The sequence below is a fragment of the Curcuma longa genome, chromosome 7 (genome assembly GCF_044706935.1).
Source record: "Curcuma longa cultivar G26 ecotype Majalengka, Jawa Barat chromosome 7, ITB_CL_G26_1.1, whole genome shotgun sequence".
Classification (NCBI taxonomy): Eukaryota; Viridiplantae; Streptophyta; class Magnoliopsida; order Zingiberales; family Zingiberaceae; genus Curcuma; species Curcuma longa.
The window spans coordinates 3,781,055-3,806,224 of record NC_133867.1 but is presented as its reverse complement, the minus strand read 5'-3'; the positions used below and the strand labels follow the sequence as shown (position 1 = coordinate 3,806,224).

Here is a 25,170-nt window from a genome sequence, read left to right as displayed (position 1 = left end):
GAAGTCCAAACAAGTCTAGAGGACCAGATATTTGACAGACAGGTAAAATCTCTTGAGAGGTAGGTGAAGACGCGTTTCCTTGAAGAGAACAGTAGGCATTAGTCTAACCTAGGGTTTCACTAGAAATCCAAAAATTAAGACTAAACAGTTGTTAAACTGTTTAAAACATTTCTTGCACTATGTTTGTGTTCTTCTAACTCTATGATGCAGGAAATCAAACTTAAAGGAAAATTGAGGATAACTAGAAAATTAAAGAAGACTCTGTGCGCCCCTATCAAATCTGAGCGCCCAAATAGTCTAGGCGGTCAGACATGATTGTTTTGAGCCAACGAGGTAGATGAGGTGCAAGTCCAGATTTGACTAGGAAACCTCAACCTCTAGGCACTCAGAATGATCCAGGCGCTTGGAGAAGGATAAGACCTGGTGAAGCAAAGTCTGATCCAATAATCATCACATCAGCATTCTAAGCACTAGGAAGAGATCTAGGGGCCCGAAGATGACTAACTCTGCAATTAGAACGGATCATATAGACCATGATGAGGGCGCACGGAAAGGTATCCAGACGCCCAAATTGCTCCATATAAGCACCCTCAAACAGAAGCCTTAGAACAACTCTTACGACCATTTTGTGACTTCTGTTCAAGTGCTCCAGGCTCTGAAAATGTTGCTACGATGCCAAGATGTTGCACCGACACCGTGCTTAAGTTCTGAATCATTGTCGATAAAATTATAGTGTTATTCTTTTCTATCTTCTGTGCTTCTATACTCCAGGAATGGTAAGTCTATTATCATTCCTTATTTTTATAAAAGATAAGACTCTTTCTCATTGTGAAAAAGAGTCTACTAATGGATTGTCCATAAGAAGCAGTCGACGACTATGGGCCTTGGAATAGCAGTCAAAGATTGTGAACCAAGTAAAAATAAACTTGTCCCTTGCTTTGAGTTCTTATTTTTACTTTTCGCTGCATTTTTAAAAGATTTAAGAAAATATTCACCTCTTCTAGCGCTCTACACATTCTTATAATTTATATAAAAGCTGGAGGTGCTCTGAACTAGTGACACGGGCGGAGCCACGTATAACGCTACCCCTATAGTTCTCGAGCGCTTTAATTTTATGGTTGATTTTTTTTTTAAAGAATTTATATCGGTAAGAGCAGTGGAGGTGATTTACCCGGGCTGGCTCTGCCATTGACTAGTGAAACCACCATTCGAGCAAAAAACTTTTCTTATCTTATTTTCTTTATTCACTTTTTCAAATAGTCAGAATTGGTGCAATCACCTCTTCTAATAACTTATTCAATTTTTTCATAGTTGCTCGAATTTGGTGCAAACATCACTCGAACGAGTTAGTAGAGGAGTTGAGGAGGTTGTGTCCTCTGGAGTCGGGTTAACAAATCGATGAAGGAGTTGAGGAGGTTGTATCCTCTAGAGTCGAGGTGGTTAAGCCGATGAAAAAGTTGTGGAGGTTGAGTTAATTGGTGAATAAGTCGACAAGGTTATGGCCTCTGGAATTAAGGTGGTCGAATCAGTGAGGGAGTGACCAAAATATCTCAAACTGAATTGATGAGGTCAAGATTGACTATTGGACCTCTACTGAATCTCAACTGTTGACTTACACCTAAATTTGACTCTGTCATATATAATTTCCTCTTCTTACCATATCAAATGATTTTGATATGATGCATCACACGAGTTCATAAGTAATAGAGTAGGAACTAGGGGTCTAAACTATGTTAAATCATCAAAGTCACTTTTTTATTTCTCCTTTACTTTAGTTATTGTATTATTATTTTATTATGCATTTAAATTTTGAATTTATTTATTTTTATTCATCCCTTCCTAGCCCATACACAATCCCTCAATATACATATTCTTCAAAACATGATTTTGAATGATAATTACACTTAATCAAGAATTTGATGAAACAAATAGATGCAAATGAATATAAAATGGGTAAAGAGAAGTGAACACATGAACAAAATAAGAGGTACATTTTCAATGAAAGGGTCCTATACACACTTTAATGTGGATTGTCTAAAAAGTAGCTCAATAATATTGAACAATACTATTGGTGCAATAATGCTCCAAAGTTCTCGAGTTCAAGCAAATCAATTTTATGCGTTTGAAAAAAGAGATTTAAGTAAAGTTTGTCCTATATTCCTAATGTATGCATCTAGTGTGCAAGGACTTGATGGAGTGCACATGGAGCTTACAAAGCTTGTGACTCGACACGATCGAGTTGTTATGATGCAGATAACTTAGATGATTATGCTCGATGGCTTTGAGATTCATAATGAGATAAACTTAAAGATGACCATAAAAGTATGGCTTAGAGCATATGAGTAGAACTGTCAAACGGGCCAACCTATGGTGGGGCGAGCCAACCCACTAGAAACCCATCATATGGTGGGGTAGGGTGGGCCGACCCACCAACTTAGCGGATTGAGAAATCTTCAATCCAATCCAACTCAAGGCGGACCTCGGGTTAGGCGGACCAACCCACGGACCTATCAAAAAATAAAAAAAATAAAAATTTTAAAATTTTTAAGTTTGGATTATAATTTAAATTGATTAAGTTAAAAATTTTAAGTTTGGATTGTAATTTTTAAGTTTAAATTGTAATTTAGACGGATCAAACTCACTAATTCATTGAGTTCTCTACTTTAATTTTAAAATTTAAAATAAATAAATAAACTTTCTCAATCCGCGGGTCAACCCAAGCCCACCGCGGGCCAATCCATGCAGGTCGCAGGCCTAGACGGATCAACCCATTTGAATTCATCTTAAAATAGGTTGATAAAATTTCAACCTAACTCATCTAAATTACTTGGCGGGGCGGACCAATCTGACGGGTCTAACCTAAATTGACGGCTATACATATAAGGAATCCAAAATTTTTATTGAGGTGGATTCTAAGATGAGAAGCATGAAGTGATTGTTGGTTCGATCGATAGATTGACAACATATAATGAGGTGAGCTCTTAGATGATTGGCGAAGGATGACATGAAGTATAGAATAATCATGAATTAGACTTTGGATAGCTTGCACGTCTCACAAGTGGTTATAGAAAAACCACAAACTAGCCTCAACATGATCCAAAGTTGCACCAAGGATTATTCATAGTGAATATCCATATTATATTTTCATTTCTTGTGGAATAAAATGATTTCTTATGAATAGATGTAACCAAACACAAGAGTTAGATAGACATCTAGATCTATATAAATTTTAATTTCATAATACAAAAAACAAATTATAAGCCCTATTATTCACATGGGATGTTTGTTGTCCCACCATCTTTCTTTTCTATAATTCATGAATTTTCCTCTCTCCAACTTCATGATTGGCCCACTTCGAACACATCCATTTTTAATTAAAGTATGTCACAAATTGAGCGAAAAGAGATCCACTTATGTTTGGTATTTTACATATAAAAACTAAAGTATTCATAATTAAGTTAATTAGTGTTTAATCTACAATAATAATAATAACAACATTGGTGTAGGAGGATCAATAAGCTTTTTGAAAGATCATAACTTTTAATTCAGATGAAATCACAGGACTAATAATATATTAACTTGAAGCTCATTCAGAGATCTACATTTTTTGTCAAATGTAGCTCATAACAACTCAGTCTTATGCCCAAAAAATATCATTTAACGTATTTTCGAAGGCTCTGAATAATCTTTGTTCTTTTATTAAATTTATTTTCATCTTTTGCATCATTAGAGTTTTGAGATTATTTAAACCTTTATTTGATTGATGTTAGAGATGATCTTTATTTTGAGTTAATATTATTCAGTTAAACCTAAAGACAGATTCTCTGTATTTCGTGATTTCCTATGTCTTTTCTATAAATTTCTCTATTAGAACTAGTCTATAGAATAAGTGTGAACTAAGTCTACATGGACTTGGTTAAGAGGATAAATCAAAAGATGACTAAGTCATACAACTAAATCAAAGAGGGCTAAGCCAAGGTTTTAATATCCCCAATAAATTCTATGTGAAATAGTTGAAGTGAATTTGAATTATGTTGTAAATCAAGGAAAACTTTACTATTGTTAGATTTAGTGAATATGTATTTTACCAATAGTTTAGTTAAAGAAACATGTCAAATAAAATGGCAATCATTATAATGTGTTTGGTGCTTGCATGGAAGACACCATTACAATAGTGTCACTATTGATTGTCACACTCCAAGATCATCAAGGAGTCATCCTATCCATAGATGTCCAAAGGCAATACTTGTAAGAGTGTGATATTCTAGTTCTATATTGGAGCATCATCAACTCATTATTTCTTATTGCGCCATGAGATGAGAAGATCTCACCAACAAAGAAACAAAATACAATAATAGATCTATGATTAAAGTGATCCTTTGTTCAATTGACATCCAAATAGGCATGCTATCTAAAAATAAGTGTCTCCAAAAATAATCTAATCATCAACATAAAAAGTTAAAATGATGATACCTCATTAAAATTCTTAAAGGAATAATGTTAGTCATGAGAACTAGAGGTATTTCTCATGTTAAGTATGGTAGAAGTAGACTTTGAAAACCATGTTTGTGATACTTGGTGAGCTCATAAAATACTTAGTGCAAATATTATACTTTATTTGAAGAGTTTGGAGGACATAAGTGATTTCATGTAAACCTCCTTTGTTAAATCTTCTTCCAAAAATGGATTCTTTACATTCATGCATGTGAACAAAGAATCCATTTGCAAACTATGGATATAACAATAAAGGTTTGAATAGTAGTTAATCATACAATTAGAACAAATGTCTTTCATGATGTCGGACAAAATAACGATTATTCTATAAGTTAGTTCTAATAGAGAATTTTTAAGGAAGACACAGGAAATCATGAAACTCAAAGAATTCTTATCTTGGTTTAATTAGATAATATTAATTCAAACAAAGATAATACTCTAACACCAACTAAATAAATATTTAAATAGTCTGAAAATCCTAACGATATAAAAGACGAATATAACCTTAATAAAAGGACTAAAATTTTTTGGAGCTTTTGAAAATGCTTTAAATGATATTTTTTTAGATATAAGACTAGGCTGTTATGGTTTATAACGCCCAATAACAAATATATATCTCTGAACGAGTTTCGATTTGATATATTATAGGTCATGTGATTCAATCCGAGTTAAAAGTTTTGGTCTCTTAAAACTTATGATCAAAATGGTCCCAAAAGATCGATGTTCTACATCACGGGTCCTGTTGCATCACTTCATAATTAATTTCATATTTCTATATGGACCATTTGGCCACAAGGAAAGTTTTGTATCATTCTAAACTTCCATCGAAGTGAGTTTTAATCTTATAGATCCATTTGCATTCAACTGTTATCTTTCAAGAGGCAAGTCAGCTAGGTCCTAAGTCCCATTCTTTTGAAGTGTCTATAATTGGTCTATCATAGTTTGTTGCCACAAAAGATTAGAGGAGTCTCATGAAAATAAATAGGTTCATGTAATGTGACAAGAGAAGATTAACAATTATAATATTAGAGACTAGATGGAATTACATGAATTTTAGTTGGACGATAAGTTGTGGTATGACAATTACCTAAATATAACGAAGTTGGATGAGTTTGTTGAGAGGAAACATTTTCTATTAAAGAGGTTGAAGGCATGAATCCGAAGAGCCACAAGTTGAATTGGAAAGAATGAAACCATGAATTGAGTGTAGATTGAATGGTAGGCAATACCCTCCTGCATCGTGAATGATGATTTACCTCCTCACAAATGGTCGTGGGGCCGATCGTATGAGAGCGCTAAGGTGGCGTACTCCACCTTTTTTGCAGAAGAGTGTAGATTGAATGGTGAATAGTGAAGATGAGAGACCAACTTCATCCTTTGAATCCTTGTAGAATGATGTTGGAAATGTAAATGGAAATAAGAGAGATGGATGAAAAGATATCTTATATGTATGGAAGTTTAGTTCCACGTTGAAGAATGAATGACTTGTTGATTGATTTATATTGAATCACAATCATTAAAGTTATGAGCAAGTATAAGAAGGTTGTGACTTTGACTAGAAAGTTAATTGCAAGAGCTACTACAAAGTATTTTCCTCCAATGAGATGAAAAATTTGATCGTTGATTATTTGGCGAGAATTTGCCTCCACACTAATCGAGTCTAATGTCCAGATACCTCAATTAAAATAATAATAATAATAACCATTAGGGTTGGTGGAATTTTGTTTTCCTTTGCCTCAAATGCATGTTGGCCTTCCACAAGAATCAAAGCTTTCAATTCATACTTAAAGATTGTTTGTTCCCAAGTAACCATCAAGAAGCTTGAACCAACAACCATATGCTGTATGATAAAATTCTACTCCAAACACCCACCACTTAGTGGGTCCATTAGATTGGATTAACCACCATATTTGATAAAGGAAAGAGAGCCAACAAAGATAGCAGTGGTTCAACCAATTTAGTAGTAAATGAATTAGATTCAAGATAAATTCTAAAACTGTATAATGCCATAGTTAGGAAGAAGTCAACCTTAATGTGCTTATCTCGAATGGAGACTACACTCAATATGTATAGGGGCACCTCGGGCTTAAGACCAGAGATTGATAATGACACAATGAACAAATCACAAGTGCCAGTTTCTTGTATCATCAGTACGCACCAATCTACTTGGTACATTTGCACATCAAAGCTATACATGCTAAGAAGGTTTATCAAATACAAATTGCATAACACAGTTTATCAGATAGCAGCCACGAGCAGTGATCTAAGATCGACATCATTTACCACCATCGCCGAACAGGTAACCGAGCGAAGAACCGCCACCAGGAGCAGCATGCACCTTAGTCGAAGGTCGATCCTGTGCAATTAAAATTTTACATTTAGCTCGCAAATGATCAACAAATAGCAAGATGCTTCTTGTATGCTCTGCAGTTACTTATCAGGATTTGGTGGGTTAGCCTCTATCACAATAACATAAATGGTCAAAGCAAACCTTTCCCAGTTTGTTTACTGTCATTTTTTGGACATTGCATTACTATATCATCACAAAGTTTAAAAAAGTACTATCTTCAGATATTTCCATTCCACATACATCCAGAAACCTAACCGACTGTGTGACATTCCCGTTGTAGCAGCATGCTCTCCAGCTGTAACAGAGAGCAGTGGCAGTTTTTGCAAAACCATGATTGACATGATCATTGCTACCTTAGAAGCAGATCTATTTGGGCAAAACCCCCAAAAAGGTTTTTCCTACAAAACATCCAAATTTCATACAAAGCTCACATTTGTTACAAACTTGCTACAAGATCCTAATAAAATAAAATTATCAAATTACACTCGCATCACTATTTATGTATATTGATGTGCATGAAATGTATATGGCAATATTTTGTTGAAACATTGTTTTGGAGGTAAGTTTGAATATGCCTATTTGATGCGGTCATGATGGAGGTGTTAAGTTAGGAGGCTCTGCGCCCATTAGTCTCATCTAGAAAAGTACCATGGTTCATTATATAAATATAAATGGCTTTTTTTCGAAGAGCTTGAAATTTTTAGATAATATAAATGGTCAGCCAACCACCTTAAAAGTATACATGTAGCAGATTCAAAGATGCCAAGTGTGAGAACAGTGCATTGGTTAGATCTATCAACCAAAAAATAGTTCTCTATTTCTTTTGCTTCTAATTAGACTGTGCATTAATAGGGAGAGCAGATGCATCTAATATCTCCTGATGCAGATTGAAAGATATTTTAATGGTGACATATTTAAGAAAGAAAAATAGGGAGGGCAGCAATAACTTACAGTGATAAAATTGGTACAGTTCTGTCCATCTGCACTGTAGAAGTTCTTAGCTTGACTGCTTTGGATGCCTGCTGGAATCTCTTTGTTGATAGGAGGTGGAGGAGCTGGCTTGTGAACTGGTGCATCAGCGTCAGATGCAGATTTTGGAGCCTCACCTCCACCAAATAAGTAGCCCAAGGAACTCTGACCCCCTCCACTGCTTACGCCGCGTCCCATGTTAAACTTGCCTAGTTTTTACTTCAATATTCTGCAAAATATCAAGCACCACTGCATAGATGACCTTAGATATAGATGAAGGGTTGAAATGGAAATGATGTTAAAAATAGGGATAGCAATTTGCCTTACATCCACCATGATTAAGGTTGTCTTACTCTAATAAGCAAATGGGGAAAGAATGAGAAAAAAAATAACAACACAAAGCAAGGCGGATGTGAGAAAGAATTTTATGCTTGGCCTTGCCTCACCTCGCTAACCAGATTTAGTTTACATTATATATTTTCTGTAGATAACCATATGTATTTTATTTACATTTTATTGTCGTGCCCCAACTAACCTGCATGAAATAGTAGGACGTGGCAGCTATGGGGAAAAACAACTCATCCCGTGTGCCCAACCCACACACTGCTTCCCAAAATGGGGAAGGAATAGGAAGTTAAAAATCCATCTTGCCTCGCCCCATTGTCAATCATTGTGCATACTCATATATAGTAAATGCCATCAAATGAGCTACTTTTACACTAATTTCAGCAAAGAAGCTTTCTGATCACAGAAAACCTTTTCTGGCTTAAAGCAGTTCGCCAACTAGTAGATACCATAGTGATGCTGGTCACCATGTTTGCTCAGCAGTTACCATAATAATAAACCTAGCTTTGCTTTTGTGTTTTTTAGGTAGTATATTGAGCTATTTAAAAGCAGATGCATAATGCCATAGTATAATGCACTATAAACCCAAAATTTACAGATAGCATAGTAATGATAGAATTAAGCCATTGGTTATAGAAAGATGGATTTCATCAAGAATTCTGCTCAATATAAGGCAAAAAATGCATACAGCTAAAAAGTAAACTCTCTAGTTTACTCTAATGGAAAATTGATGAATTTATCTTCTAAAGAAGCATTATTTATATTTTTAAATGATAAAACCAATTTTTCATCAACTATTTGCAGAAGAGTATTCTGCAACTACATGACCAAAGGGATTTCAACTATCGATTAACAGGAAAATCCATTAGACTGTAATCAGGTCACATAAGATAATATTATAAGAAGATTATTGAGGTAATATGTCATTTTCAGAACAATGTTGAGGCTCCACATGATAGCTATACCGCAACTAAAATCTAAATTGATAAATAGGAATTAGGTAAGCCAAAGAGGCGTTAACATATAACATATAACAAAATTATACATGGCCTTCATCAGTGATTTTTGTCGGAAGCAAAATTTTGATAGAAATTTGAATTGATTAAGAAATTCCACCCAGCTACAGCTCACATGGTCCATAAGAACAGAAACTCTTTCTATAAAGAAACTAAGAAAGACAAAATCACATGTTTTTGCCCCATTCTAAACATAACCAAACTTTCCACTGTTTCAAAAAGCAGTAAGAAAGGATCTCCGAATTTACAGAGCTAACGAAAAATCTCATCAAATTCGAGGCATAGCTCCAACCGCGAACAACTACAACCACCAAGACCTCAATCGTATCAAAGCGGCAGGGCAAAAAACGATATTTAGAAGAAAAAATCAGTAAAAAGACGAATTTTAAGGGGCAAATGAAAAGAGAGCCACCACTGAGAAGCAACGTCTGATTTCACTTGAGATAGCCTCACAAAAGAAACAATCTCGAGATCCATAAGCTGAAAAAAGCCGATCGAGGACACAAGCTTCGACAGATTATAAACGAAGAACAAACAGTAGCAAAACTACAAAATGCAAAAATGGATTAACAGAAAAATGGAAGCGAAATCCACACAGAGGATTAAGATCTCATACCTTTCCGGACAAGGGAGGATTGGATCAGATCGCAAGAAGAGACGGTAGGTTCAGAGAGAGAGAGAGAGAGAGAGAGAGAGAGGGGGGTCAGCGGATCGGGAAGAGGGATTGGAATTTAAAGCGGTAAAAATAAAGCGAGAAAATGAAAGCGAGAAAAATAGCGATGTTTAAATAGAAAATGTTTATTCTATTTTTTAAATATTATTCAGGGTTTTAAAATTTAAAAATACACTTTAATATTTTTTTAGTTATTGATATCTTTTTAAATTAAAAAAAAAAGTGCTCTATCCCACTTGCCCATGTAACTATTATTTAATATTATTTAATATTATTATTTCCTACCATTTAATTTCATCAGCGGTCTTATCAATTAGTTATATGAATAGAAAAATATGTATTATTATCATAATTACGATGGAATAGAATTATAAAAGAAAATAAAAATTCGAATCTGGATGAAATCGATAATACTTCCTCCATCGTGACCAATTATAGTTTTTTTATTTAATAAATTTACAGATGATCGTGAAGTCGATCGTACTGGCAACATGCAAAAGAAAAGTCTGTATTATAATAATTATAATTTTATAATAAATTAAATATGAATATTATTAAATAGGATAAATTTAAATTATAGTAATTACAATTTATAACTACTATAATGTGAATTTACAAGGGGAATATTATTGAATAAAATAAATATGTATTAGAGTAGCTATTTCAACGTGAATAATAAATGAACAGTTATAGTAGCTATAATACGTGTGATAAAACTCTAATACCGAACTATGTATTTGAGGATAGTTACTTAATTTTATAAATGGGCGAGTGGGATAGAACATATTTTAATAAAAAAAATACAAAATATACCCCTTTGATGACTCCAATAACAAAGGGTACTCCTTTTTATTATTGCCCTATCTTTTTATGAACTCTCAAATTGAATATATTTAATTATTTAATTGAGAAATAAAAATAATTCATAAATTTTATTAATAGATATTGTTTATAAATATTATTTATAAATAATTTATAATTTTTATTCATAAATATTAATAAATTAAAAGTATATATATATATTTATTTATTTAATATATATACACTTATTTTTTAAATTAATTTTTTATATACTAAACTAACATTAATAAATTAATATTAAATCGAACGTCAAATTTAATTTTAGAAGATTTAACTCATCTACCGCCCTATCCTTAATTCACCTAATAAATTAATAAATGTTATTAATTAAGCCACGAGATGGTAAAAGTTTGAACATATCCATGAAACTTAATGAATTCAATTTTATTTTTAATTGAGTTTGAAATGAAAATTCAATAAAATATTTTTAAAAAATTAAGTAATCTGAGTTGAAAATATCCTAACAAATATATCATCAGCTATGCAAGTTCAACTAATTTAGCATTAACCAATATTCTTTACTAAATTAAATCTAGAGTGCAAAGTATTATGGTTTGATAAATTTTGAGAGGTAAACTATCATTTCTTAAAGCTTTAGGGAATAAAATGAAAAAAAATCCAATAAAACAAAGTGATAATTTCATGAAACATAGTTTTCAATTTTATTTCTTTACCTAAATTTGAAATTAAAAAAGAAAAGAAAAGAAAAGAAAAGAAATAAAATATAAAATGGACTTAAATCTAAGTGTACTCCTTGGTAAAAATGACAACTCATATATCAATATATATTTGGACTGTAATTTACTTTAATCATACTGAACACATGAAAAGTGTAGAACAAACAAAAGAAAATATAATTAGAAGAAAATAAATTCCCACAAAAGAAAGTCAATTGAATTTTTTGATCAAAACTAAGAGTAAGAAGTAACATGCATCCATGTTCAAAAGCTTTTGCTTTTATTTAACACCAATAGGATTGCTATAAGTCAACTACACCTCATAATTTGGTATCAAGATAATCAATATATTTAGAATGAGTAATGATTCATAGCATGAAGAATGCCAGCATGAATGCAGCATGACACTCACAACTGCATGCAGTGGGTCCCATTGCAGTGGTGTCAATGTGAATGTCATACTACATTCATGCTGGTATTTTTCATGCTAAATCATTACTCTATTTAGATGGACCTACACATTGATTGAGCCCAATAAGTTGCTTATTAAAAAGCAACTTGACTAATATCTATTTGTAAACTATTTAGACATCTAAAAGTTTAGTATGAACAATTTGTTTTTGTTAAAATTGATTTTGACACTAAAAGATATTAGACATCGATAATGGCACAATATTCATAAGATTAAAAACCATTAGTGTTGATGTAGAGATTCAAATTTTGAGAAGTTATAATTTTTTATTTAGATTAAATCCCATAATCTTAAATATATTAAATCAAAATTCATTTAAAAATATACTTTTGACTCGAGTGTAAATTACGATTCAATTTAGATTCAAAAATATTATTTAAAACCTTTTCAAAAACTCCGAATAAGTTTTAAATGATACAAGTTACACTTTTATATCTAAAATTATTTTCATCGCCTTTTGCACCCCTAACATTAGGAGTTTGAGACTATTTTTGTTGTTAGAGAATTTACATTACAAGTTACACTTGAGTCAAAAGTATATCTTTATCAGAATTATTTTTATCTTTTGCATCATTAGGAGTTTGAGACTATTTTTGTTGTTAGAGAATTTACTTTACGATTTAACAAGCATCATAAATAATAAACCCCAAAACCCCTCGTGATGATCCAAACATTTCGCACTGACTTCTGATGAATTGTTCACGATGTCAAAGTGTCTTGCTTGATCTCATCAAAAGCTTAAGAGAATCTCATCGGTACATACAGCTCCCATGTCCAACAGTCAACATTCTAGATTTTTTATTCTATTAGAGAAAATATCCTACAGTACACCGTAATTAAGATTAAATAAATCACTGAGTACCTTACCGCTGCACTATCGTCCGAGAGCAAGGCTTGTCCTCCACCTTTTCTATTAGATATATAGTTAGTCCTTTTATTGGACACATCAATTGCAAAGCTTTAACTAGGATATGAAAAGATAGCTTGTACTATGAATTTAGGTGGGTGTTGAAAACATTCTATCACCAAAGCACCTTTATTTTTTAGCTAAAACCTTGTGCTTTTGCACACTAGATACATCTGTCAATGCCATGTACCTTTCCATCACAGCAAATTAGTCGACACCCTTCGCCCAGATCGATTCCTGAAGTGGGCAAAATCCATTTCTGAGTTTTAGAAAACAAAATTTTGATACAAAAAACGATAGCTATGAAAGCTTTTACAAACTCAGGCCTTAACAATGACTTCCAAAGTCCTACCAATTGGGATAATTAGCACCCTCAGGCAATCACAAGCACTATGGTAATGTCACTTGATAATCACAACTCAATGGCCTCAGTAAAAATTAAACAAGGTAAAATAGATAAGAATCATGTATTATAAAGAAATATTGTCTATCAATAGTTCATTGTTGGAGCCTGAAGAAAAATAGTAAATATAGCACTACAAACAAGCTTGATCGCACAAGAAGGCTTGGGCACGAATGCTAGGCATCTGAAAACCTTACTATTTGAATATCAAAACATTTTGAAGATTCATTACCTCAAGTAAGGTAATCCCAACTAATGGTTGTTGCAGAATAATGAATAGAAACTAAGTGGAAGAAAAAGATCCGATTCAGTTTTCTTCAAGTGTCACTGCCTCTTCTAGTTTTTTTTTTCTACTTGATGAGGACCAAAATGTTGTAGTATAGTAGAGTCTGTTGGTTAATCTGTAGAGACAATCAGATTATAATTTTCATTATCATAGTTCACCTTCACCTAAATGTGAGTGCTTGGGAACTCAACTAGCTATCTTTTCTCAATCATGGAATAAATCATATAGTTGACCTCAAACAATTGGGACTTACTTTGACATTGCTTGTATAGTTTGGTAATAAACACTGTGACAGGAAGAATAAGAAAAAGGCTCCAGAGGCTGCAATAAAAGGAAACAGAAAAATGTTGTAATGGATATGAAAAGAACTGCTATTAAGATCAAAACACATCTAAGAAACTTCCATATGTACAGTGACATTGAAAAATAGACCTTCTATTCAACAAAGGAATGAAACTTTTCTAAAATGACCAATGCATCTAACAATTAAAAAAACTGAATTAAGAGTCTCCATGAGAAAAGGCAAGTTACTTAAAGTTCATGAAAACAAATAGCTTTGTTCCTAAACTGACACAAGCAATGAATGTTAAGTTACTAAAAAATAAAATTAAAAATAAAATAAATACTAATATCAGAGAAAAATTGTGTAGCTTCAATAGGTGATAATATAAAAAAATAAAAAGTAAATCCTTATTAATAATATTGATGTGATAATATATGTATCATATTGTTGTTACAAGTGTGAAAGCTATGATTGTGACAAATGATTTTTATATAATTGTAGATTTATCTTAAAATGACCTTTAAGTCCCTATCTTATAACATTAATACTAGATGAACTAATAAATCATGTTCCAAATAAACCTCTTGGTATATGTTGTTTGTAGACAATATTTGTTAATTAATTAAAGTGTAGCTAGGTTAAATTGGAAGTTTGAATTGTGAAAAAACAAATGTTTCATAACAAAACAAAGCTCATAAAAGTTGATTGTCACTTTATAAGAATCTAATGAGATCACCACATCATTTGTTAGTTCAAATGATCACCCCAAAGGACCCTAAAATTGAGTATATCAGGAACAAGTTGGGTTTTATTATATTTTTTAACCCAGCACAAGGAGAGTTATAGATTTAAATGTGAATATCAATAGTATCATGAACTTATTTGTAATATTTTTGTTGGTTAGCAATATACATAGGTAGAAGAGACTCCTAAGAAACTTAAATTTTATGCCTACAAATTGGTTTTCAATATTTTTTAGTCACCTTGAGGGAGAGTTTTCTAGATTTAAATGTGTATAAATAGTATCATGGATGTACTTGTAATATTTATGTTGATTACTCACATACATAGGTAAAACGAAACTTCCAAGAAATTTGTTATGGTTTTCTATTGTTGGCTTGTTGCATACCCTCTATCACAATCTTCTAGCAACCTATAATCTTTGCCAACCAGAGCTGACTTCCCATGAGAAATCCTAGACTTCACAGATAAAAAATCTTTTTGAAGCTATATTCATATTACAAATGAAATACAACACTTTATAGCTGTTTCCGATACTTATATCTAGTTTTGCCTTAAAGCTTAAAGACAATACTCTATAGTTGTTTCCAAATGAAAGACAATACTTTAAAGCTATCAATGTGACATCTTCATTTTCCTTGAATACTAATCTAAACAGATAATTGAGAATTTTAACATAATGAGATTACAATTTCAATGGGATTAAAATTTAAAAGAGATTCCATTAAAGACAATTAAATAATCTCTTACCATATTAGCTTTAAGTAAAATTTTATTTTATTTTACCATGCATGTATGTTAGGCATGATGGTATGATTATATAACAATTTTGTTGGAATGTATTTTATTTGTATTGCTCACGTTAGATTGTTTACCACTTAGTGTTATCTTATAGCAGGCAATAGAGAAGAAAATATCACATATCATTTATGTTGTCTATTACTAATATTAATATATAGTTGGAACAATATGCCTTCACAATACCGCCTATACAACGCCAAATTTAAAACTACAAAAAACAGGTTTTATCATAGCTTGTACTTACAGTACATACAGTAAAAAATAGATATTAAAAAGAAGGTTATTTTTTGTTGATTATATAAAGTAACTAAACTAGTGCCCTTCAAACATTATCCAAAACTTTAATGCCCACCTACAATTTTAGAGGAAAACATTAATTTTAGGAAGATTGAAACCCATTTACTAGGTAATCAATCACATAATATGCTATAATGGACCTATAGTAAGAAATGAGTTAACTCAAAAAAGATTCTTCCAATATTAAAAAAATCCAGTCAACTTTAAAGGGCAACACAACTGAACTATTGATGATTACCTCAGTTGTTATCAATCAATCCCTAAATCAGCGTCAACTTAGTGCTATGCAAGATCTGAAAGAATCACTGAGAAGACTAGCCTCCAGATTATGACCTGAAAAAAGATAACAGTTGACTCTGAATAACAATATCACAATGACAAGCAAATTAAGAAGATTCAGTCAATTATGAGCATTTCCTATGAAAACTATCTTGCTCATTTGCTTTTCCCCGTGGCTCCATCTGCGAGCTGGTACAATCTCATATACCTCTCTTACTGCCTGCAAAGAAATACAGGATGATGAGAAACTAAGTCTATTAATCATTATGATCAGACAATCCCGAAGTTCAAAATTATAAGACAGCGATTACCTGAGTTTAAATGCATCTCTATACAAACTCATGAGGCATAACACATGCATTTATTGAACTGGATGTGCACTTTCACTACGTATGATTAAGTAAACCGTGTTTACTTAGCTTCACTAGTAACAGATTTCAACGACAGTAAGGCATACAAGAGATAGTGGCAACAGTGAAGTTTCACAGAGACAAAGTAGTTACAAGAATCTAGCAAAGAAGATTAATAATATAAATGTCAGTAAAGTTCATCATCATTAAGTGTGTTAGCCCCAACTATTTAGAGTGATCTTATACCTTTGTTGAACTCTATAAAAAGGTACATCATGAATAATATTAGGATCAATGAGATCATCTTTTGTTACATTAGTGGAATTTCTTTAATCTTCCTAAATCACTTGCATTGATTTAACTCACCTAACTATAAAATATACTGGTTGTAATATATTCATAGCATCTTAATCCTTTTTTTTTTCTTCGGATAGCATTTCTTTATTCATTTAGTAATCCATAAGTTCCTCTTAACATTCACAAATCACTGCTACATTTTTTTAAAGTGTTATTTTCTAACCACATAACATTCTCATCCATAGTGTGAAGGGTTGTACCAATCTTATAGCATTTTCTTTATAACCTGAGGCAAATGAGAATCAAGCAAAACTCCAAAAGCATCTCGCCATCTCAAAACCCATTATCCTGCAACTATTGATATCTTTTATCAATATTTCCTTGTTGAAGAATAGAGCCAAGATCTCTAAAACTCATATAGAAATTCCATTCGCCTTAACTACTCCCAGATTCTGTTATGAACATAGGAACTAAATTCCTATACTTAGTTTCAGCTCTCTTATAATATCTTTAACATACAAAATTGCCTCCACAATGCATGCTTTACACTTGTTGAAAAGTCAGCAGGAGATCCAGATAATAAATAGACTAACAAGGTTATGATTTGTTATTATTTTTTTAAAAAATACCTATTGTGTTGTCACATAGTTATGGGAGTTCCCCTAGTTTAGAGATTCTATTTCTTATTTCGGAACAATAACTTGTAATTACTCCATTTGGAGTAATGGAATCTATATCATTAATGTTCAAGATCCAATTCGTGTTTCATACTATCAGAGCACAGAACAATCTGGCTTGGATAATCAACAGTGATGGTGAATCTTGTCTGGCACCTCCGAAGCGACCTAGTTGCCTCTATTGATGCTGCATTTATGCTTGTTTCCTCCAGCTGCCGCCAAGTCGGCATTAAGCAACATCACCATCCAGAGCAATATGCATTGAAGCCCCTATACATCAAAGGAGGCACAGATTGAGCTGCCTACTGGGCCACCTCGCAAGGGAATTCCTCTGCATCACCAACCTCGTGCTCTCTTATGGCTTTAATGCCTCTGAACATCTTCCTATAAGCTGCTGCTCTCTTTCCTTGTTGTAGATTCATGACACAGAGAGAAGTAAGTCTTTTTCCAACACTCAGATCCACAATGAGCAGAACCAACAGTTAGCGTCCTATGTTATCAACCTCTCCTCTCTTTCCATTACAGAAGCAGCAAGCATTGTTCCTTATGCAAGAGCTTTCTTTTGTAAACCCTCTTCTCCCCTTAGGAATTCAGAATGAGGAATCTACGAGCATTTATCTTTCAATCTTGTCTTATACTTCCATCTTCCAACATATCTTATTATATTTCATTAAATGATATATTTGCATTACCAAAAAGTCAGTGAAAATCTAAAATTATATATACACATCTTATTTTCGTGTTGCTATGTTCTAGCAAAGGATCAGGTTGTGCTTTTGATTTTTAGTGAAGACCTGAACAAAGAAAGCATTATGTTCTCATTTTGCTAAATATAACAAAAGGTCAAATTCTGTTATCTATATATCTTTCAACTAAGACTCTCAAGTGATTTTTTTCCTTCAGTCATTACATGATGTAAATCACTACTTCAAGCAAGGAGAAGTCCACTCAAGAGATCAGAAATCTCTCTTCATCCTTTTCTCTTTTTCCTTTCTTTATCTCTGTATTCATGTACTAATTTAAAATCAAAGGCATTGTTGGCTATTAGATGATCTAAGGTCAAAGGGCTTCATCAACCACTTATAGAGCTTTATTGATTTAAGGTCAAAGGGATTGTTAGTTGCATGCATTGCTAACTCAAGCTTTGTTTCGTCTGCATAGAGCATCGTGTTTTCTTTTTATTATTGTCATGTCTAATATGTTTTCTTTATGAGAGTATTCTAATTTAGTATCAAGCTAGGCATAGATAATATCTATGCTCCAGCTTGAAGTTGAGGTTAAGTGGAGTGTTAAAGTATTAGATTAATAAGAATACTTGACTTAATACCACATTAGTACTTCTAGACAAGGTTTAGATGATGTGTCATTTTGGATGGCACACGCCAAACATTTATTTCCAATGGCCAACTGATATTGGCATAGACCCAGCACTGAAACCATTTGTCAAGAATTGTCACCCAATCAATTTTTTGTCATTCTAACCAAGGCTCACAAAGACAACTCAAGAGCTCCCATTCCGTGTGATGAGAAGCAACAATAGAGCAACAAAGTGTGTTCTTCTTCAGCCAGCTGCAAAGAAATAGCTAGCATACAATGTTGCTCTTCATGATAAACACTTTTCATCTAGCTCTTTGAGATGAGATTGAAAACTAGGTCCACACGTGATGTTCACAGTAGATGGAGCATATGATTGATTGCTACACAAGCAACATAGGCAAAAGTGAGATTGGTGGATAGTAAGGTTTAAAATCTCATGTTGTTTCACCCGATACAGGCGAAACATTTTGTTCCGCCCGCAGACTGGCACAAGCACGGCTCTGATGCCGACGCTCCCTAAGGCCTCCCAGACACATCATGCAAGCCCGGCGATACATCCAAACGTATCATGTTGGCCCACGATGCATCCATACCCGTTGCACTGGCCCAGCAACGTATCCAGATGCATCAAGCTGGCCCAGCGACGCGGCACAGACACGCCTCAAGTGTCGATTCACCCTGAGGCCCTACGAACGTATCGGGTGAGAATGGCGAGCATCCAAACATATCGCCCGAGCCTGGCGCCGCGTTCCGGACACGTCACGTGGCCCGACGACCGGTCCGGATGCCTCATGTTGGCATAGAGGTCATCGCAGACTCTTCGCGCAGAACAAGGGGCAAGGGTAAAGTTAATTAAATAACATAGGTTAATAATTTTAATCAACTCCTAACTATGATTGAGATAAATTAGATAGGCTTAATAAAAGTCTAATAAAATTATCCCATATTTTTTTAATATTTATTATTTTTAAATATTTAGATTAAATTTTTTTTAGTTAATATATTTTATATTTAAAAAACACTGAAACTGTATCGGCACGATATGATACGATACTAAAACTATATCGTTCCAGTCCGAAACTGAAACCTCGACACTAGTCAAGATTTTAAACCTTGGTAGATACTTGTAGTTGTTGTTGCTTCCTCCTCTGTTCTACCACTTTTCTTCTTCTTCCCTCTGCAATGCCACTTCTTGAGTTCTTATTCCTTTCATCCTCTGCTATGCCACTTCAATAGATGACAGTGCACCACATTGATATACCTTGGGATCATTGGCACCAACTCATTCGGGCTAGAGTGCAAAACTCTAGAATGCAATGAGATTTAAAACCTTGCTTCTGGTATAAGATTTTATCATGAGTCTAGGTATATCCATGTAATAAACACATTATTTTTCTATCCCCAATATTCTACATATTTAGATTAAATTTTTTATTTTTAGTTAATATATTTTTATATTTAAAAAATACTGAAACTATATCGGCACAGCACATACAGTACCAAAACTATATTGTTCCAGTCCAGAAACCGAAACCTTGACACCAATCAAGATTTTAAACCTTAGTAGATACTTGTAGCTGCTGCTACTTCCTCCTCTATTCTACCACTTTTCTTCTTCTTCCCTCCACAGTGCCACTTCTTGAGTTCTTATTCCTTTCGTCCTCTGCTCTGCCACTTCAATAGATGACAACTGTGCTCCACATTGATATACTTTGGCATCATTGGCACCAACTCATTCAGGCTAGAGTGCAAAACTCTAGAATGCAATGAGATTTAAAACCTTGCTTCTGGTTTGAGATTTAAAACCTTGCTTCTGGTTTAAGATTTTATCATGAGTCTAGATATATCCATGTAATAAACACATTATTTTTCTATCCCCAATATTCTACATATATGCTAATTATCAGTAGTAAAAAATGGCATGAACACATTCATAAGTATCACAAACCTGGAGAGTATGCAGTTGATCGGAGTTGAGGATGTTCAAAACCCCTTTGCAGCGATAGACATCCATATTAGACTTCTTCTCCCACAGAAGATCCTCAATCCATGAGCAAACCTAAAAGAAACTTATGTCAACTAGAAAACTAGAAGTGTTATCCATAAATTGGCTATAGTTTTTCTCCTTTGTGTTTCTGTTTTTGGCATGAAATAACAATTCTTGCAGTAGCATAAGATGAGGTGGAAAAAGAATAAAGCATTCCCATAGATTCCTTGTTAAGGAAAGAAGATCATCTAGTTTAATTCAGCTAAATAAAGACTTCTCCAGCAGTTCATCTTATCCAAGTCCATAACCAACATTAACTTAAGAATTGTCCCTTTCAAGATAGTTTTATATTGAAGTAAACAAATATTTAAAAGTACATTTCCACCTCTAGAACTTGATAAACTCTCAATTCAAGAAAGTAACAGTAGGTCAAATAAAACTATATTATTTCCAGTATTATGGGCAATGGAACAGTCATAATAAATGAGGCCCCAACCCATCAACACCTCCACCTAGCTCCAGAGCCAAAGGTGTGTGTACCAGAAGCAGACAGACTGAACATTTCTTAAGCATGAATAATTGTGAAAAATGCATGATTGTGTTCCTTTTTAGATGTTATTGAAAAATGGATGATTGTATCCATAAAAATAATAGAAAAGAATAATGCTCCACAAACTCGCATGAAAATAATGAAATTGTTACTGATTGAACATTTGACATTAAAGAATCAAAACAACCTTATGAATTATTGTCAACACAAGCTGCCCTTTAATCAATTAATTGAACTGAGATTCACTTGCTCATTTATTGAAGATAATTTTTTATTGAATATAATTTTCAGGTTGCCAAGAGGCATAATATCTGTAGCAGCAGAGTCTCAGATACTGCTACATCCAAATAGCAAAATGCAACCATGATAGATCCATCATAAGAGATTTTAATAGAATAAGAGCAGCAGAATACAGTGAAATCAGAAAATCATATAAACAAATAATCATGTAAATATCTTCTGAAAAAATATATGTTTGTTAAATAATGCAGGATTAATTTGCAAAAGAAGTTACTGAATCAATATGCTGCTACAAAGACCTACCATATTTAAGTCAACTGGTTGCTCCTCATAAATGCACAATGTGGACAGAGTGTAATCATGACGATTTTTGCTAACTGTAGATTTACTCTCTTCTAAAAGCTTCTCCAAATGAGCTGTATGCTGATAGGAATATGTGAACTTAATCAAACTCAAGCCTATATGTTATAATGCACGATAGAGACGCATAGCATCAATTTTCATACCTTAGCACCATAGGCGTGACGATCCAAAATTTTACACAGATCAACTTGGCAACGAACTGTACGTATGATATTAGTAAACGAATTGATATTATAGATTTCCTTTTCCAATTCTTCAAGCAAAGTTGAAGTACCATATTCTTGTGAAACCAAGTCAATTTTGTTCAAAATCACAACATCCTACAATTAATAGGAAATTAAAACATGAGGGGATTTTTTTAAAAAAAAAAAGTGCATTACTCTTTGAAGAATGATCCAACAGTGGGATGAATAATAAAGTAGAACAGGTGATTTAACAGTCCAAAGAAAAATGAAAAGGAAGAATCATAATTGCAAATAAGTATGATGAGGATTACAGCAAATGCTATCTGAAGGAATGCTTCAGGAAATGAAGAAGATCTGCGATGCTCCTCAAGCTGCTGTTGTAGATTTTTTGCATCCACAACCTAGCAGGGAAACAAAAGAAATGTGGTAAAGAATTTGATAAGTGGGAAACAAAATTAAGCTTTAAGAGGCTTCAAAGGCTAGCAACCTTTGAATTTTGAAGCAAGAGGTAGAGGAGTTTATAGGTTGGATGGAGCCATGTCTTGAAGAAAGAAATGTAAACTAAGTACAATTATTCAGGTCATACTTCCTCCACAGAACCATGATCCAACATGGGTCTGAAAAATAAAGGATCAAGCTCAAGTCAAGACAAATCCACTAAAGTCAGATTTTGAGTCAAGTTACTTCGTCTTTTCTGTCAGATCAGGTCAATTGGATATCTAGAACAACCCTGCTTTGTAGATGCCAAGTGAATTTTTCAAGCCAGGTCATAAATAAAATTCCAAACTTGGAACCTAAAAGAGTAAAATCAGAACTGAACCCAAAAAACCCCAGGCATCCTAACTCTAATTTTCATTGTGGTAAGTATTATGAACACAGTCATTTTAAATCTCGCTTTGTGCTGATTAGCACAGGCAAAACATCCTGTTCTGCCCAACAACTGACACTCGAAAAGAGTCAAATCCCCGATAACTACTTTCATCTCAAGAAGCTCTAAACCACATCTCAAGTGACTTCCGCGAGAAGCTCCAAGTTGTTCATTGTGAGAAGCTTTGAATCAAGAGCTCATACTTCATAGCGACAAGATCAAATCATTCATCCTTCATCGTGAGAAGCTCCACATCCACTCCTTCAACGGCAACCATGTGAGGCTTCCACAACGCTTTTGTACAACATGCAACAATGGTATGCCTCCTCTTACTCCATTGCCTAGTTACCACGAGGCTAAAGCACCATGACAACATGAGGTATGGTGAGGCTTCCAATCGTCCCTTGACACTTCCAAGAGGTGCATGATCCTCTTTCACCTAGTTCTCCTCCTTTGAGTTGAAGTTTCTTCTCCACCTAGGATTCATACTTGGCATTGGCACCTATTTTAGCCGGCATGTCTCATTCTAGTCTGGAACCAAAACTCTACTTTGGGATGAGATTTCAAGTCCTGATGAGCACCCTATACAAAATAGTCAGATAAGCCTAATCTCCCTCTTCTTTATCCTAAGAATTATTCATATCTTCCCATTACTAAACTATATAATGAGCTAGGAATGATTAATATTGATGCTCCAACTTGAGGAGTATTAGAGTATTAGTTCAATTTATTATATATTGCCTGGCAAATTTTTTTTACTTCTTTTAGTGTTTGAACTTTGTCTCATCCACATAAAGAAGCTCTACTCGACAAAGTTAAACCATTTTCCTTCTTCCAACTTGTCCCAAGTAATTGCTCATGTTATTTTCCAAATAGAAAAACAGTGGTTCTATGATATAATTAACTCACAGTGATTATAGAATCAAGAGTAACTGCCGATTCTAGCTGATCATCCAACCAAAGGATAGAAGCAAGGGGAGCAGGATCAGCCAATCCAGTTGTCTCAAGCAATATATGGTCAAGTCTGTGACAAGATAGAAATGAAATTTGCAGCAGATGCAGGATATTTAACCTTATCAAGAGATGATAGAGAAATCATTATTTCCTCATTTCCTTCACGTTTACTGAAGAAACATATTTGAAATATATTTGAAATATAACCTCTCTTTCCTCTGAACAAGCTGTTCCAGGGCTTGTACAAGGCTGTGCTTGACCGTGCAACAAACACACCCATTCGCTAGCTCCACCCACTCTTCTACAAGTGCACCACCATCACCCTCATTGATCATTGCCCTCTCAACTCCAATTTCTTCCCCAAATTCATTCAAGATCACAGCAATCTTCTTTCCATGTTGGGCATTCAAGACATAATTAACCAACTGAAATTGCAACACAAGAAATAACTACGATAAAATGATAGTATAGATTAAAACATCCAATGAAAGGAAACGCTCATTATTCATGTCAAGGAACAACAAAACATGACGTTTCAATCAAATGATGAAGATTATTTTGTCTGTTTTCCAAATTGAAATCCTTAAAACATGGAGATAATTTCAAACTAAAGTTCCAAAGTCTACAGAATTTAGCAACCAAGTAAAGATGTTAACATACCCAAAAGACAACCTTCATCCAGTAAAGTACTAAAGGATGCATCATTAATACTAAAATGAATAACTAACTGTGTATTTATTTTCTAGATCTCCCAGGTTACGGTAAAGCGAACTTGCATAAATCAAAAGATCATGCTAGATACTAAGAAATGAAGTACAAACAAGAATAAGAAGGAAAACAGTTGGAACAATCGATTTTATCCGATTAGGGAAAAAAACGGACCGTAGATTTTCCAGCGCCAAGGTAGCCAGTGATCACGGTAACTCCGACTGGAGATTCCACCGAGGTAGTCTCGGAAGAAATTGGTTGGATCGCTTCTTCTCTGACGCGGATGGCGAGAGGCGGGGCATCGTCGTCGTCGTCCATAACTGCGACGACAACAGCGAAGGCTTTAGGGAACATTCGAAGCCCTCGCGACACTTACTTTTAAAGGGTGTATTAAGATAATATTCAGGGAATTCATATTTAATTATTAATATTTTAAAATGTTTGGATTCAAGCCCGGTTATAAATTAAGATGACGCTTGTGATTTCATTTTATTTTAAAAGGTATCTTTTTCATAAATTATGAGCTCAAAATAACTCCATTTTATTTTTCTTTATTCTTTCTATTAAAATTTAAATTTTGATCATTTTAATTATTTTTAAAATATTTTACCACTGTATCACATCCTGTATGACATCCCGTCGAAACGTTCTTAATTCTATTCATGGTTCATAGTCTTAGAAACTTTTTAAAATTTTCTTATTTTATGATAATTTTTAAATTTATAATGTTAAATTAAATTAATATCAACCATTATCAAGAAGTATAAATGACTATAAATAAATGTCCCCGGGGCAATGGTGCAACGGTAGGACATCCGGG

The 25,170-nt window shown here is 33.6% G+C and overlaps 2 protein-coding genes across 3 annotated transcripts; both read right to left on the bottom strand.

Annotated features, from left to right (window-relative positions):
- Positions 1-6,564: 6,564 nt before the first annotated feature.
- On the bottom strand, positions 6,565-9,876 carry LOC141831985 (protein SPIRAL1-like 2). Its single transcript, XM_074719439.1, has 3 exons — positions 9,791-9,876; positions 7,796-8,042; positions 6,565-6,850 (listed from the first exon to the last, which is right to left on the bottom strand). The coding sequence occupies exons 2-3, from the start codon at positions 8,009-8,011 to the stop codon at positions 6,770-6,772; spliced, it is 297 nt and encodes a 98-aa protein (XP_074575540.1). The 5' UTR covers positions 8,012-8,042; positions 9,791-9,876; the 3' UTR covers positions 6,565-6,769.
- A 2,949-nt stretch (positions 9,877-12,825) lies between these two features.
- Positions 12,826-24,709, bottom strand: LOC141831984 (uncharacterized). 2 transcript variants are annotated; one of them, XM_074719437.1, is made up of 10 exons: positions 24,525-24,709; positions 23,850-24,067; positions 23,598-23,712; positions 22,132-22,221; positions 21,779-21,955; positions 21,576-21,695; positions 20,444-20,554; positions 15,995-16,074; positions 15,814-15,910; positions 12,826-13,001 (listed from the first exon to the last, which is right to left on the bottom strand). In XM_074719437.1, the coding sequence occupies exons 1-9, from the start codon at positions 24,702-24,704 to the stop codon at positions 15,847-15,849; spliced, it is 1,155 nt and encodes a 384-aa protein (XP_074575538.1). In that variant the 5' UTR covers positions 24,705-24,709; the 3' UTR covers positions 12,826-13,001; positions 15,814-15,846. The 2 variants fall into 2 exon arrangements, with proteins under 2 accessions (XP_074575538.1, XP_074575539.1); XM_074719438.1 differs by lacking the exon at positions 12,826-13,001 and adding an exon at positions 13,718-13,774.
- Between the last annotated feature and the right edge of the window lie 461 nt (positions 24,710-25,170).

Bases quoted from the DNA above. Each gene is read 5' to 3' on its own strand.
- LOC141831985 (XM_074719439.1), bottom strand. From the start codon at position 8,011: ATGGGACGCGGCGTAAGCAGTGGAGGGGGTCAGAGTTCCTTGGGCTAC. The intron at 6,851-7,795 runs GTAAGTTATTGC...TTAATTGCACAG, and splicing joins ACTGTACCAATTTTATCACT to GATCGACCTTCGACTAAGGT.
- LOC141831984 (XM_074719437.1), bottom strand. From the start codon at position 24,704: ATGTTCCCTAAAGCCTTCGCTGTTGTCGTCGCAGTTATGGACGACGAC. The intron at 24,068-24,524 runs GTCCGTTTTTTT...TTGCAATTTCAG, and splicing joins TTGGCGCTGGAAAATCTACG to TTGGTTAATTATGTCTTGAA. The intron at 15,911-15,994 runs AGGAAATGCTCA...TTATCTTTTTTC, and splicing joins ATGAGCAAGATAGTTTTCAT to AGGTCATAATCTGGAGGCTA.